At 38.1% G+C, this 15,844-nt stretch overlaps 1 protein-coding gene across 1 annotated transcript in view; it reads right to left on the bottom strand.

The window, feature by feature from the left end:
- Positions 1-8,523, bottom strand: part of LOC126161617 (mediator of RNA polymerase II transcription subunit 14) — a 188,776-nt gene extending 180,253 nt beyond the window's left edge. The window contains exons 1-3 of the mRNA XM_049917572.1: positions 8,366-8,523; positions 1,044-1,221; positions 793-925 (exon numbers count right to left, since the gene is read on the bottom strand). Of these exons, the coding sequence (XP_049773529.1) occupies positions 793-925; positions 1,044-1,192 (282 nt within the window). The 5' untranslated portion in view covers positions 1,193-1,221; positions 8,366-8,523. The remainder of the gene's footprint in view (positions 1-792; positions 926-1,043; positions 1,222-8,365) is intronic.
- Between the last annotated feature and the right edge of the window lie 7,321 nt (positions 8,524-15,844).

Below are 15,844 nucleotides of genomic sequence, written 5' to 3'. Positions count from 1 at the left end.
GAATCGATTACTTCTGTTTCTGACATGGAGCATGCAAGTCTGATGATTATTGATTTGGCTATTACAGATTATAAGATTGGTTACAGGTATTCGTAGTTATTTTTTGTATTGTTTGTTTCTGGGAATATGAGATTTGTTAGAATATTGGTTCATATTCCAATGTTATATTTTGGATGTTAGTTGGTAGATCCAACAAATATGACTGGAGGAAAACTGGTTGTGGTATTGGACTGCTAAATTGCTGTTTCAAAAACTTCATGGGATATTTTCAGAACAGCCTGATTTCCAAGGCAATGGTCAGGCAGAAACCTAACAGTACAATTTAAACTTTACAGAATATTCTGTTTTATGTGAAAGCATCCCACACAATATATTCCATTATGCCAACATGTATTTTCAAACAGTCGACATCACGATGTTTATTAAATGCTATTTTGACACTGGTTCTGACAGATTGTTGAATCATCCAACTATTGTTTACTTCCCATCATTCACTGTGGTACCAGTTGACAACTACAACTGCAGCATGTAACAAAAAAAGTCACAGCCTTTAACTTACAAAATAATACACTCCCTACCAAAAGTTGGACATAACCCACATTTATTCCACCAAGAATCACTGGACTGGTTGCTTTTTTCTTGTACATATCATTTACTGAGTGCAAACTGGTCTAAAATTCGCCTTTTTCATGACTTTACTGATATACAGTACTTTAATGTAATTAAATTTTAACAGCTATAACACCTCATGGAAAGCTCACCACAACTTTAACCTTTAGCTACTATACTTACAGCTGATTTGTCAACTTTTGATGCACTGTTTGCCCATTTCACAAGTGCCAACAGCCTCACAAATAGCTGACGAGTTCTGGCAGAAAAATTATAAATCTCTATCTTCCTCTCCATGTCAGTCTTACGGGGTAAGCTGTAATTGAAAGTTTTGTTACTTGTACTTTATAATAAACACAGTAAAAAATTATTATTATTATTATTATTGTTCAAGGACTACTCCCAGTCATATAACCTATAAACTACAAACTTACAGCTCAGCAAGAACTGTGAGCTCATGGTAAGTCCTCTGTATGATGAAATCAATGAGGATTCCCAAGGATATGGAGCCCCCTCGGGATGCTTCCTGGGGCACATTGTTGGCCACAGGGGTCTGATGGCCCTCCAGAGGAACTGGGGCCATATTTCCCTCCGTCAGCTTTGCCAATTAATCTGTAACAAATATATTAACCCATCATAGAAAATTTAGCAAGCACAAGCACTTGACTTAAAAATGAAAGTAGCAAAAGTGTCTACAAATCTACAGCAGGTGTGTAATATACTCACGCCCCTTGACAGATCTATCAGCATTGCATTTCTAACTGTTATGAAAACAGATAATTTGTGATTTCATGAAAAAACACCCTCAAATTCTTAGCACCTGCTTCTTGTTACTAAAAAAAACCAGAACTAAAGCTGAACAGACCAATAACACCTCAAATAATGCTGCAATTTGCATGAGAGTGCTGTGAGACAATGTAGCCATTTGGAAGCACTTCTGATAACTTTTCTTAGGTCTTGACCACACTTTTATTTTTCCAACAACCTTACACATTTTGACTTTACGTCATTTTTAAAGTCAGCGTTATGTTAGTTGTATATAATTGTTCATAAATACATTGCACCACTTCAACATTCTCAATCACGAGACAAATACAAACTTGTTTGAGAACAGCTGTCGTCTGTCAAGTGTAATGTATATGGCTCCTGATAGAAAAGGTGAACATTCCAGAGTAGGCCGTAAAACATTCATGGACGTATTTTGTGTTTCAAAGAGGATTACAACGTTAACCAATAAACTAAAGATGGATCAAGTGTCGTACCCTGATAACAGATGTGGTGCATATAGCTGCAAATATAGTGATATCTACTAATAAAGTAACATATACTGTCATTTCCAAGAAAGGAGACTCATTATAGAAGAAGGAAGCCTTTTAAAAAGTACCTCAGCTGTAATCTTAATATTAGTCGCTTATACAAAGCATATAAAGTCAAATTTACAGAGACCAATTGTAAGACATGTGACTTGTTCCACACTGAGGGGAAAGGATACTCACCAGAGAACAGAAAAGCTCAGAAAGCACTAGAACTGCATCACAGGAAGGCAGAAAGTGGAATGTCTAACATGGAGAACGATGATGTAACATGTACATTAGCAATTGATCTGCAACAAGTATTGACCACATTGTTTGTTCCAACTCTTACAGGCCCAGATATGTTCTACTTATACCACCTTTCATGTTACAATTTCTGTGTTCATACTCATGACAACAGTGAGGCAATAATGTGTTTGTGGCATGAGGATGATGGGTCTCATGGAGCTAACAACATAGCATCATGTCTGTTCCCTGTCCTGAATTGCACTAAAAATGCTGTCAATGTAACTGGTAACAAAAGGAATCTTGTGATTTGAAGTGGCAACATAACAAAAACTGTGTACTTACATATATGTACATGTTCATTGTGGCTTGTCATCTATTTCACTATATTGTGCATAAGTATCTGGTTTCAGGCCACAGTTTCCTATCTCGTGATAGAAATTTTGTCCTAATAGAAAACTGCAAGAAGGTAGTTGAGAGTTATGTGCCTGACGATTTACGAAATGTAATTACTGCAGCATGCCCTTCTTTACCATTCAAATACATTCAAAATAATAGAAAAGGACTTTATGAATCCCAGGCTGCTGCTCATAAAGTCATCCACAACAAAGCTACACATCAGTTTTGCTGCACAAATTAAAATCACCTCACTTGTTGCATACTGTTTACACCTCTCTTATTTAGGTAGGCTACACTTTGTCAACCATTACAGCTTGATAGCTCTGTTGGACTTAGCCCATTTAGTCTGAAAAAGGTAATGTTAAGACACCTTCTGCTCTCAAGTTTTTAATTTTCTTTTTCTGGACGATTCAATGGAATTTTCTCTGGAGTTGAAGTAGAGAATTCTTGCATGTTAATAAATGTATTAACACAATAGATTGTGTGTGCTAATTTCATAAGTCAAACAATACTGTTTTTCTTTCTTTTTTTTTGTTATATCTCAAAACATTACTTTTGGTCCTCAGCACATTTAGAGTGTTAGGTCTTCGAGTTTTCTAGGCAGACAAATGTTTAAATTTAAAATGTACATGTTCATCAGTGAAGATGCTTGGAATTCTGAAATAAAACTTTTAGTAGTATCTCTATTTTTAATCTACAATGACAAATTAAATTCTGTTACCTTCATATTGTTCCCATTAAAATAATACAGTAGTAAATGTGGTTCAATCAAGTATACCAACACTACATAAAATGTTTTCCTAAGGTATAAAACAAGTCTTTCTGCTCAAGCCATTGCTGGTCCACGCGGGAGGGCAAAAAGCAGTCCAGCATATCCTTCTTGATCACATTCTTGACGAGGGCAAAATACCACCTGTCATCATATAGAGCTGTTACAAAACAGTTTAGTTGAGGATGAGCGCATGTCCATTGCAGGACATTTTCATTCAACGAGGTAACCAAGATTTCCAGAACAAGTTACTATTCTAATATCTAATCAATCACAGGAAAGTGCTTGTAATTGTGAAAATTTCTGGTACCAGGTACTATATGAGTTGTCGAAAACCTCATCTCAAGGTTCTTGTGTAGAAAATCTACATTGATTTTCTCTAAGAAGGGGGGGGGGGGGCATTTTGTCAATATCAGTCTTGCAGAAATTGTGAACACCAGATTCAGTTGTTGTTTGTACAATATCCCCTAGATGAAGTCTAGCTTTTCTCATTATATGTTTTACAGTTCCTCCTACTCAATCACACACAGATTTGCCACGGCTACCAGCAAAAAAGGAATAATCAATGTCAACAGAAAAATCAATTTTGTGGTCACTCAAGTTATTAAGAATTTTTTTCTAATTTTATATTGAGTAGCACATCCATCAGTGAAATAAAGCAGTTTCTTGACTCATGGGTATCATTCCGCCAACCATTTCCTTCTGAGTACCATTTAAAAATCCTACAGCATGATCCATATCATCATTTATAAAGCAGCGATTTACTATTATCAGTTTATTTTCCTCTTTAATCGCTCAAACAGAATGGACGGTTCTGCTGTTTCTTATCCAGTGGTAACTTTGGATTTCATTGTGAATTACAAAGCTTCAGTTTTCAGCATCATCTATTAAAACAATCTGTCATTTCAGGAACAATTATAACATTAATTAAGCTTGCTGTTAACTACAATGGAAAATGAATTCTAACTGCAATGTTGTTGTTGTTGTCTTCAGTCCTGAGACTCGTTTGATGCAGCTCTCCATGCTACTCTATCCTGCGCAAGCTTCTTCATCTCCCAGTACTTACTGCAACCTACATCCTTCTGAATCTGCTTAGTGTATTCATCTCTTGGTCTCCCCCTACGATTTTTACCGTCCATGCTGCACTCCAATGCTAAATTTGTGATCTCTTTATGCCTCAGAACATGTCCTACCAACCGGTCCCTTCTTCTTGTCGACTTGTGCCACAAACTCCTCTTCTCCCCAATTCTGTTCAGTACCTCCTCATTAGTTATGTGATCTACCCATTTAATCTTCAGCATTCTTCTGTAGCACCACATTTCAAAAGCTTCTATTCTCTTCTTGTCCAAACTATTTATCGTCCATCTTTCACTTCCATACATGGCTACACTCCATACAAATACTTTCAGAAAAGACTTTCTGACACTTAAATCTATACTCGATGTTAACAAATTTCTCTTCTTCAGAAACGCTTTCCTTGCCATTGCCAGTCTACATTTTATATCCTCTCTACTTTGAACATCATCAGTTATTTTGCTCCCCAAATAGCAAAACTCCTTCACTACTTTAAGTGTCTCATTTCCTAATCTAATTCCCTCAGCATCACCCGACTTAATTTGACTACATTCCATTATCCTCGTTTTGCTTTTGTTGATGTTCATTTTATACCCTCCTTTCAAGACAGTGTCCATTCCGTTCAACTGCTCTTACAAGTCCTTTGCTGTCTCTGACAGAATTACAATGTCATCAGCAAACCTTAATGTTTTTATTTCTTCTCCCTGGATTTTAATACCTACTCCGATTTTTCTTTTGTTTCCTTTACTGCTTGCTCAATATACAGATCGAATAACATCAGGGACAGCTACAACCCTGTCTCACTCCCTTCCCAACCACTGCTTCCCTTTCGTGCCCCTCGACTCTTATAACTGCCATCTGGTTTCTGTACAAATTGTAAATAGCCTTTCGCTCCCTGTATTTTACCCCTGCACTCTTTAGAATTTGAAAGAGAGTATTCCAGTCAACACTGTCAAAAGCTTTCTCTAAGTCTACAAATGCTAGAAACGTAGGTTTGCCTTTCCTTAATCTATTTTCTAAGATAAGTCGTAGGGTCAGTATTGCCTCACGTGTTCCAACATTGCTGCGGAATCCAAACTGATCTTCCCCGAGGTTGGCTTCTACCAGTTTTTCCATTCGTCTGTAAAGAATTCACGTTAGTATTTTGCAGCTGTGACTTAATAAACTGATAGTTCGATAATTTTCACATCTGTCAACACCTGCTTCCTTTGGGATTGGAATTATTATATTCTTCTTGAAGTCTGAGGATCTGTCTCATACATCTTGCTCACCAGATGGTAGAGTTTTGTCAGGACTGGCTCTCCCAAGGCTGTCAGTAGTTCTAATGGAATGTTGTCTACTCCCGGGGCCTTGTTTCGACTCAGGTCTTTCAGTGCTCTGTCAAACTCCTCACGCAGTATCCTATCTCCCATTTCATCTTCATCTACATCCTCTTCCACTTCCATAATATTGTCCTCAAGTACATCACCCTTGTATAGACCCTCTATATACTCCTTCCACCTTTCTGCTTTCCCTTCTTTGCTTAGAACTGGGTTTCCATCTGAGCTCTTGATATTCATGCAAGTGGCTCTCTTTACTCCAAAGGTCTCTTTAATTTTCCTGTAGGCAGTATCTATCTTACCCCTAGTTAGATAAGCCTCTACATCCTTACATATGTCCTCTAGCCATCCCTGCTTAGCCATTTTGCACTTCCTGTCGATCTCATTTTTGAGACGTTTGTATTCCTTTTTGCCTGCTTCATTTAGTGCGTTTTTATATTTTCTCCTTTCATCAATTAAATTCAATATATCTTCTGTTACCCAAGGATTTCTACTAGCCCTTGTCTTTTTACCTACTTGATCCTCTGCTGCCTTCACTACTTCATCCCTCAGAGCTACCCATTCTTCTTCTACTGTATTTCTTTCCCCTATTCCTGTCAATTGTTCCCTTATGCTCTCCTTAAAACTCTGTACAACCTCTGGTTTACTCAGTTTATCCAGGTCCCATCTCTTTAAATTCCCACCTTTTCGCAGTTTCTTGAGTTTTAATCTACAGTTCATAACCAATAAATTGTGGTCAGAGTCCACATCTGCCCCTGGAAATGTCTTACAATTTAAAACCTGGTTCCTAAATCTCTGTCTTACCATTATATAATCTATCTGATACCTTCTAGTATCTCCAGGATTCTTCCATGTATACAACCTTCTTTTATGATTCTTGAACCAAGTGTTAGCTATGATTAAGTTATGCTCTGTGCAAAATTCTACCAGACGGTATCCTCTTTCATTTCTCTCATTATGTTTCCTTCTCTCCCTCTCCCTGCAATGCAAACAAATATGACCTGCCTCACAGAAAGACAAACATCAACCGAGGCCAAATGGACTGACTGTTGCACGTCAGTGATATTGAACATTGCACGATTTTGCAATGTTTTCAAACCTGTACAGGTTACAAGCAAGCTATCACAGGCATATAAGGAACACTTCCAATCACTGTGAGCAGGTGGTTAGCTGCACAGATAAATAGGATTTAGTCTATTATAATATTCAAAAATTAATGACTTATTAAAATGAAATAAATTACTGACACTTAAAGTTCATTTATTCGCTATTTAAATATGCTAATTTGATACCCCTAAATCTGAGACAGTGGGTGTCAGGCCTGAATGAACTGACAGAGAATTATCCTTTTTTTCATCACAGCAAAAATGATTTAGATCTCCAGTTTATTTGAGTGTCTAATCATGTGAAACTCACCTTTATTTTTATTTTATCAGAGAGAGAACAATCTTAGGAATTGTTTGAGAGGAAAACTAGATGCCCTGCATGTTGGAGCAATATCTTCAGCCTTGTAATTTTTCCATAAATGGGAAAGTGACAAACATTAGTGGTTTTTGTAACTGCTTTACTGCCTAAGTAATAGGTTTTTTTTTTATTATTTTTCACTATAAGTCTCTCTTAACTTTTGAGAAAAGTTCCAAATCAAAAAGCTTCATAAAGACCTGAGTTATGAGTATGTCTGTTGAGAAGTTTCACTTAGCATGGACATTCTCAAAGAGCAAAATTATCAAAACATAATTACTCTGTAAATGTTACGAGTCTAAGACACATGTGGAAAGTTTCGTGAATATATGTAATGGAGGGTTACAAATCCTAGTTATTGGATGATATAACATGGAATGGCCAGAATTCAGTTTGAAATATTATTCTAGAACAAGTGACACCGCAAATGGAGATAACACAGCAAAATTAGACTACTGATAATCTTACAGAAAATTCGGGGGTAAATTTTTGTACTATAGAAAATTTGCCACATAGAATTACCGAGGCACAGATGCATAGACTGTGTTTCTTACAAGCTACACAATTGTATAATGTGAGCACGATGAGAACTGCGTAAGAAATATACAAAAAAATATAACTACGATTTGTACTGAAGAAAACAAAATATCACAAGAGTACATTGGGATCGAGACCTTCTGTTAGAAACGTCATTAACGCAACTTATACGTCTCTGGTCAAATCATTACAGCTTATCATAAATTTAATTCCGAAATCGTGCAGAAAATTTTGATCCTCTAGATTGGAGTTAAGGTGTTGGGCTAGTTAAGTCATCACTCGGAAAAAAGTTAATCTTTGCTAAAAATCTCAGTACTAAGCCTTGGTAGCAGGACGGAATGTTTGGTACACTGTCCTGGCAAAAGAAAATGTTAATGAACTTCTGAGACGGTTTCTTAAAAACATTCAATGATATCAAAACTTCGTACGTGACAATCTTCATATCAAATGTCCAAACGAAGCCTAAATAAGTAAAACTGTAGCTTATTTTCGTCTTACAGCTTACATTCTAGGTTTATCGATGCAATTACACACATTTAAGACAACGGTATTAAAAGCCTCGAGATCTCAACTCAATTTAAAAAATTATTATGTTGCTAATGTCCGTGAAACAGAATCTGAAACACATTAAACACACATAATGTAATTAGAACACTTACCTCTTTACATTTATCAGCCAAAACAATCACTACTTCCCTTGCAGTAATATTTACACATCAACATTCGACAACAACATATACAATCATCATCGCAACTACTGAGCAAACCAGCGATGTGTAAACTTTTCGTTGCATCTTCAGTTGACAAGCACTGGTAATCAAGTAAGGTCGCCCTTCCACAAACAACGATAACTTGCACATGCATCCTGTCACCATCTCCCTTGTTGCGTAGCCTGCACAGAAGTCGACTCTGCTTCCAGGACAGTAAATGTTTCCATACGAGCGATTTGATTCTGTACTAGCACTGTATTTAAGATGGCGTCAAATGAAATAAGCAGTAGAGGCATAAATATAGTGGTGCAATTTCACCTCCCGGCCAATGACACCAAACCCTCATTTTCATTTCATCTCAAGAGCTTACAGAAACGTTGACTAAAAGCAAACATTGCGCCAAATATTAGTTACGGAAATGCATATGTCATACAAATCAGTTAGGGACGTCAAACACGTTAATAAAAATCCTATCGGCAAAGGACGAGGTATTTTCTGAAAAGTAAATGAATGAGTAAAACTACTTTTGAATACTGTTTGAGCTCTATTTCTTGCTCTGTAACTCCCAATGTATACGTATGCGAGATGAAATCGCAGCCTGCGTTAAGTTACAAGTAACACTGAGATACTAGGTTACTGGAGACCTCTTTATCACTGTAGTATGCATGATAAAGGTTAGTAAGGGCTCTTTGTGGTTATATGGATTGCCGTTATCTGCAGAACACTAAAACCTCGAGAAAGATCACTCAATTATCAGTTCTGGCAACGAGCTCTAATTCCACGTCCTCCTTGTGTCCTCCAGGCAATGCATGACTTACAATGGGTGAGCGTTGTGTAGCAGATGGAAGATGGTGAAAGGCGAGTTTCCAGTGTATTAAAACTTTGACATACCGGCTAAGGGAATAAACACCTGCAGAAAATTCTGATTCTCTAGTTTGGGAGTTAACGTGTTGGGCTAGTAACTCATCGCTTGGAAAAATTATTAATCTCAGTTAAAAATCTCAGCAGTAAGCTTCGGAAACAGGACGAAATTTTGGATAAGCTGTCCTGGCATAAGAAAATGTCAAAGAACTGCGCAGCTTGGAACGCACAGGGTTTTAAACCAAATAGAAAAGAGGTTTTAGACGAATTGGAAAGAGTGGAAATAGGCACTGGTGTTCTAACAGAGAGAAAGATGAAGAGTACAAGAAGTAAAAGAGTTGGTCAGTATATCGATTTTTATACTGGAGTCAGTAAAATTGAAAGAGTAAAGACAGAAATATCAATCGTAATACGTCATAAACTGAAGGGTAGCGTAAAGAAATGACAAGAAGCAAGTTAGCAAATTATATCCTTAGAACTAGAAGAAGAATGAGTGCAAGATAGAAATAGTTGTCTTGTATGCACTGACTGACGACACCGATAACATAATCAAAGATGCCTTTTATAAAGATTTTACGAGAGTTCTGGGTGACATCAATACACAGTAAGAGATGTATCTGATGGGAGACTTTAATGACCAGACAGGGAAGATAAAAAGTAAGAGGTTGTAGGAAGACATGAAAGGAAACAGGGCATTAAATTACCTTCCTCACAAAAGTATACATAAATACTTGCATACTTACACACATATCCCAGCAAGCATAGGCCCTGCAGACGGTACACTGCTTCCACAAACTGCTTCCATCCCTTCTGTTTTGTGCTTGGTTCCTCCAGGGGTCTTCAGTCTCCAGGGCTGCCATGTTCTTAGCCAGGTCGTCCATCCCTTTGCTCTTCAGCTTCCGTAGTATTGTTGATTGTTGCATTAAGAGATAGATTTCCTCATTCCTCCTCCTTCTCCATTCTCCTTTATCTGTGAATGGTCCCCATATTTTCCTCATTACTCTTATTTCAAATATTAATAGTTTTTTCTTTTCTCATTTTGTCATGTTCCTGAACCATACATGACTACTGGGCATATCACTGTGTTATAGATTCTCATCTTAGTATTCGCTGATATTGATTTGAGCTGAGCGTCTCCCTGAGGGAATAGATGCATTTCATTCTCTCATTCCCACTATTATTGTTTGCTTGATGTCCACTTTTAATCTGATGTGATTCTTCAATTTCTCCTGGCGTATTTCATGACGAAATAAATCTCGGGTGAACAGCCTGGTATGAGTGTGCATAGGACACAATATTTCGGCAATCGACCACATTGCCATCATCAGGTGCGCTGATGTACTGACCGGCGGTGGGCCGGCGCCATGTATATATAGGACAATACCCCTCCCGCTCCTCCCTAAGGCGCTTGCTACGAGTCGGTGCAGTCCGCGACCCGCATGCCGTTTTGGTGCAGGATCTGTTCTCCTGCAGTCTGGGCGCTGCGTCCTAGGTCTTCTCGTGCAGGAGGGTCTGCCTGCACCGCTCTCGTTATTCTTCCCTCCTCTCCCGAAGTCGGTACACTCTGGGAAATATCCTTTTTCTTCTTAATCCAGGTGATCACAGGTCCCCACGCCTTGCTAAGGATGTAACCACTGTCACGATTTAGTTGTGGCTCCCTTACTCTAATCTCTATGGCTTCTTTAATGACACAATCCCAGTATTTGGAAGTCTGTGTCAGGACTTTGGTTTGGTCATAATCCATGCTGTGGAGTTCCGACAGGCAATGCTCAGCGATTGCCGACTTACTGGGCTGTTGCAGTCTAGAACATCAACAGCATACTAGGCTCACGACCGTTACAGTGTGTATTTAAAGCAAACCTGATTTGCATCACCATAGCGGCCCCACTCGCGCCATTGTCATGCTACTGATACGAAATGTGAATATACATCATCTTTTATATGTAGAAACACACCTGCCAAGTTTTGTTTATATCGCACAATTTCTTCTTGGTGTTGCCTTTTTTCCATCATCGTATATCTGGGTGAAACTTGCAGTGCATTTAAGATCCTTAATAGACTATATGACGCAACTGAAAAATTCAGAATTAAAGACACAAGTCGTCTGTTGTCCCAATAATTTGTGTATTGGAATGAAAGGAGCGTTACAGAAAGCTACTGAGTAAGAACAGAGAGGAGTGCACTGAGACAGTTTATCAGCTCAAATATGGAGACGTGCAGAATGTGGATCAGACCATTATATAGTCAGAGCAAAAGTTATAGTAAAACATAATAATATCAACATTCATTGTAATAATGAAGAGAAAGTAAAACAGCTGAAGCAACCAGCTTAACCAGCTTAACAACAAGATTCTGTGAAATTCGTATAGGCCTACTGATTAAATAATATTACGTAAATCAATGAATTCGCATCACAAGTGGCTCTATGGATAAAGCATAGTTCTAAGAATATGAATTTGGAATAGTGGACAAAGGCAATTAAGGAAATGGCGAAAGAAAAGAAACAGCTATACCAGAACTGGTTAAACATAGAGGACAGTGAAGATAGGATGTGCTGTGCATAATACAACAGAGACATTGAAAAAGAAATATCAAGACCAAAACATCTGATTTCGGACAAAAAAGTGAGGAGATCTATAGGTATTTCAGAACTACCAATGTAAGAGATGCCTGGAAAACAATAAAACACTTTAGTGCAGCTAGAGTAAAAACGCTACTGTTCTGATAACTTGTGTACTGGAGTGGGAATAGTGTTACAAAAAGCAAGCGAGTATGAACAGAAAGGAGTACACTGAGATAGTATACCAGTTGAAATGTAGAGATAACCAGTGGTACAGAACGAAGCAGAAAAGATTGTCGGATGGGCAAAACATAATAAATCCACAGGACTGGGAGACAAAGCTATGGAGTTAACAAAATATGGACCAGTATTTTCTAGGAAATACTGGTATGCTTCTTTAATAAACTGATGAGGAATGGTGAAGGGACACCAGAAGATATTAATATAAGTTCCATTTACAAAAAAGGAAACTGAAAACACTGTAATAATTATAGAAGGATCAGTGTAACTAGCTCGTTAGGAAAGTTGTATGGATGGATTTTGCGAAACTGAATCGCAGCAGAAATATTACAGACATCAAACAGCACAGTGAATCTAGAGCAGGCAGATCATGTATTTATAACATATTCTCCCAAAGTCAGTCGATAGAAAAAAGAGCTGAAAAAATCTGGAAAAACATTTAGTGTTTGTAGATCTTGAAAAAGCATATAACAGTGATCCACTAACAAAGCTGTTCGAAGCACTGAAACTATATGGCAGTTACGCATAACATAATAGGTGTCTCTCCAGGAATCTCATCATGTCTTTCATGCGGTGCCCAGTGTCGATGGAAAGTTCTTGTTTGTTCCCCACTACAAACAAAATGATAATTAAAGAGGAATTTTCAGTACCCATTCGATACAATGCTCCCAAATTAGTCTAGTGTGATATTTGTTTTATCGATATGTATTAACAGGGATAGTAAAATGTGAAGAACAGCCAGTGGTCCGGTAGCGACAGCTATGTCCTGGACAGTGTTGACTGCTATCGTAATGCAGCAGCAGTGCTCTGATACTGCTGGAATAGGGGCCATTCTTTGTGTTTTACTGTCACTGTTAACACACGACAAAAACAAATATCGCATAAGACTAATTTGGAACTGCCCTATCGAAAGGGCATGTAAAATACCGTTGTAAAAATAATTCTGTCCATAATCTACATCTACATCTACATCCATACTCCGCAAGCCAGCTGACGGAGTGTGGCGGAGGGTACATTGAGTACCTCTATCGGTTCTCCCTTCTATTCCAGCCTCGTATTGTTTGTGGAAAGACGGATTGTCGGTATGCCTCTCTCTGATTTTATCCTCATGGTATCTTTGCGAGATATACACAGGAGAGAGCAATATACTACTTGACTCTTCGGTGAAGGTATGTTCTCGAAACTTCAACAAAAGCCTGTACCGAGCTACTGAGCTTCTCTCCTGCAGAGTCTTCCACTGGAGTTTGTCTATTATCTCCGTAACGCTTTCGCGATTACTAAATGATCCTGTGACGAAGCGCGCTGCTCTCCATTGGATCTTCTCTATCTCTTCTATCAACCCGATCTGGTATGGATCCCACACTGCTGAGCAGTACTCAAGCAGTGGGCGAACAAGCGTACTGTAACCTACTTTCTTTGTTTTTGGATTGGGGAACAAAAAGATGTTTTCCATTGACACTGGGTGTTAAAGATGTGATGAGCAATACTTCTTGTGGCTGGCTACAGCTACACATTGTTAAAGCGAATTTGTAAGTATGTTCCAAAATATCAAGAGAAAAACGTCTGATGACATTTGGGAGACGTACTCGGTATAAGAAGTATATATAACATATATAAAGATGTGCACAGAACAAGAAGGGTAGGATCTATCATCTCTAAATCGTTTAAACTAAATATAGGATTGAAACAAGGGTGTTGTATATCTCCAACACTATTCAAAACATATCTACAAGCCATGTTGCAGACTGGAAAAACGAATGGAGTAGAGGGGAATTCAATTAGAATACTGCAGTGTGTATACACTTTTATTAGTTGATGACTAGATGGTTATTGAAGAATATATCTCCTCTATAGTGAGAAAATTAATAGAAGAATGTATCAAATGATGGAATACTTAATCATGTGAATGCAGTCCGTAGTTCTTGAAATATCAGACAATGAACCATAGATAACTGTAAAATGTAAAAATACTTAGACAGTATAAATAATAAATATTTAACATGTGAAGATGACTTATGAAACAAATTGAGCTTGGGAAGGTCCAAAAGAATCAGATAAAGAATCAAACTTAATATATATGAAGCCATTATTGCGCTAATTATTATCTATAATTTGGAGTGCTGGTTAACTGGGGAAGAAGAACCACAAGGAGATCAAAGCCATGGAAACAGACAAGCAGCATGGGTCTCCCTTATGAAACATAGATCAAATGAGAATGTGTGGAAAATAATACAAAAGAAAGATAGCACAATATATGAAATAGAACATAATGAATACATAATGAACACATAATGAGAATGGGACAAGAAAGAATACAAAAAATATATTTGATTATAGAACGACAAACAGGAGGCACAAAGGAAGACAGAGTTCAACCAATAGAAATTTGACTCGTGAAGATACATGTAATAGCTTATTATCGAGGCCGAGACACAATACATGGCAGGAGCCATAGGGTACCTGCCAATACATGCAACTTATTTACTACACTGCCAACAGCATAAATCTAAATTTTATGTGAAATTCTGGCTGCTGTATACATCCTTGAATTTTTTGACATAATGTTGTGCCTAACCTTTGTACTATTGTGCAAAACCGGTCATCATACAATGATTCCAGCAATAAGAACATCATTTGTTGACATGGGATATTCTTAAGTCTCAGATGGCATAAACACCTTTACTCTTTCCATTCCAGTGTAACATCTGTTTTCAATGTCTAAAGAAAAACATACAAGGGCCGTTCAGAAAGTAACCTCCAGTTGATTTAAAAAAATACACCAAGTTAAATAAAAATATTTTAATATATACATCTTACAACTACATCTTTGCACTATTTTTCTACATAGTCTCCATAGCGATTGAGGCACTTATCGTATCTCTTCACAAGCTTTGAAATTCCTTCTGCATAAAAATCACCCGCTTGTGCCTGGAGCCAGCCTGTGACCGCATCTTTGAGCTCTTCGTCGTCATCAAACCGCTGTGACCCGAGCCATTTCTTCAAATGCATGAAGAGGTGATAATCACTTGGCGCCAGGTCTGGGCTGTAAGGTGGATGGTTGATAACGTCCCACTTGAAGGACTCAAGAAGGGCCGTTGTTCTGCGAGCAGAGTGAGGACGGGCGTTATCGTGCAAAAAAACGATACCAGAAGTCAGCATACCACGGCGTTTGTTCTGTATAGCCCGTCGTAACTTTTTTATTGTTTCACAGTACACGTCTTGATTAATGGCCATACCACGTTCCATGAATTCAACCAACAACACCCCTTTGGAATCCCAAAACACCGTTGCCATCAGTTTTCTGGCAGAAAAATCTTGCGAGGCTTTTCTTGGTTTGGTAGGCGAATTTGAATGTGCCCACATCTTTGATTGTTCTTTTGTCTCAGGGTTCACGTACTTAATCCAGGTTTCGTCACCGGTCACGATTCTGTTTAACAATGGTTCTCCTTCGTCCTCATAACGTGACAGAAAGTCTAATGCAGAGGCCATTCTTTGAGTTTTGTGGTGGTCGGTAAGAATTTTGGGCACCCATCGTGCACAGAACTTACGGTAACCCAATCTTGCTGTCACTATCTCGTACAAGAGAGTCTTAGAAATCTGTGGAAAACCAGTAGACAACTCCGACATTGAGAAACGTCGATTTTCACGAACTTTTGCATCAACTGTCTGAACGAGTTCGTCAGTCACCAATGATGGTCTACCACTCCTCTCTTCATCATGAACGTTTTCTCGTCCACTTTTAAATAAACGTACCCATTCACGGACAA

This window comes from Schistocerca cancellata, chromosome 2, assembly GCF_023864275.1.
Source record: "Schistocerca cancellata isolate TAMUIC-IGC-003103 chromosome 2, iqSchCanc2.1, whole genome shotgun sequence".
Classification (NCBI taxonomy): Eukaryota; Metazoa; Arthropoda; class Insecta; order Orthoptera; family Acrididae; genus Schistocerca; species Schistocerca cancellata.
Note: the sequence above shows the minus strand (reverse complement) of the source record. Positions and strands in the feature narration are given on the sequence as shown.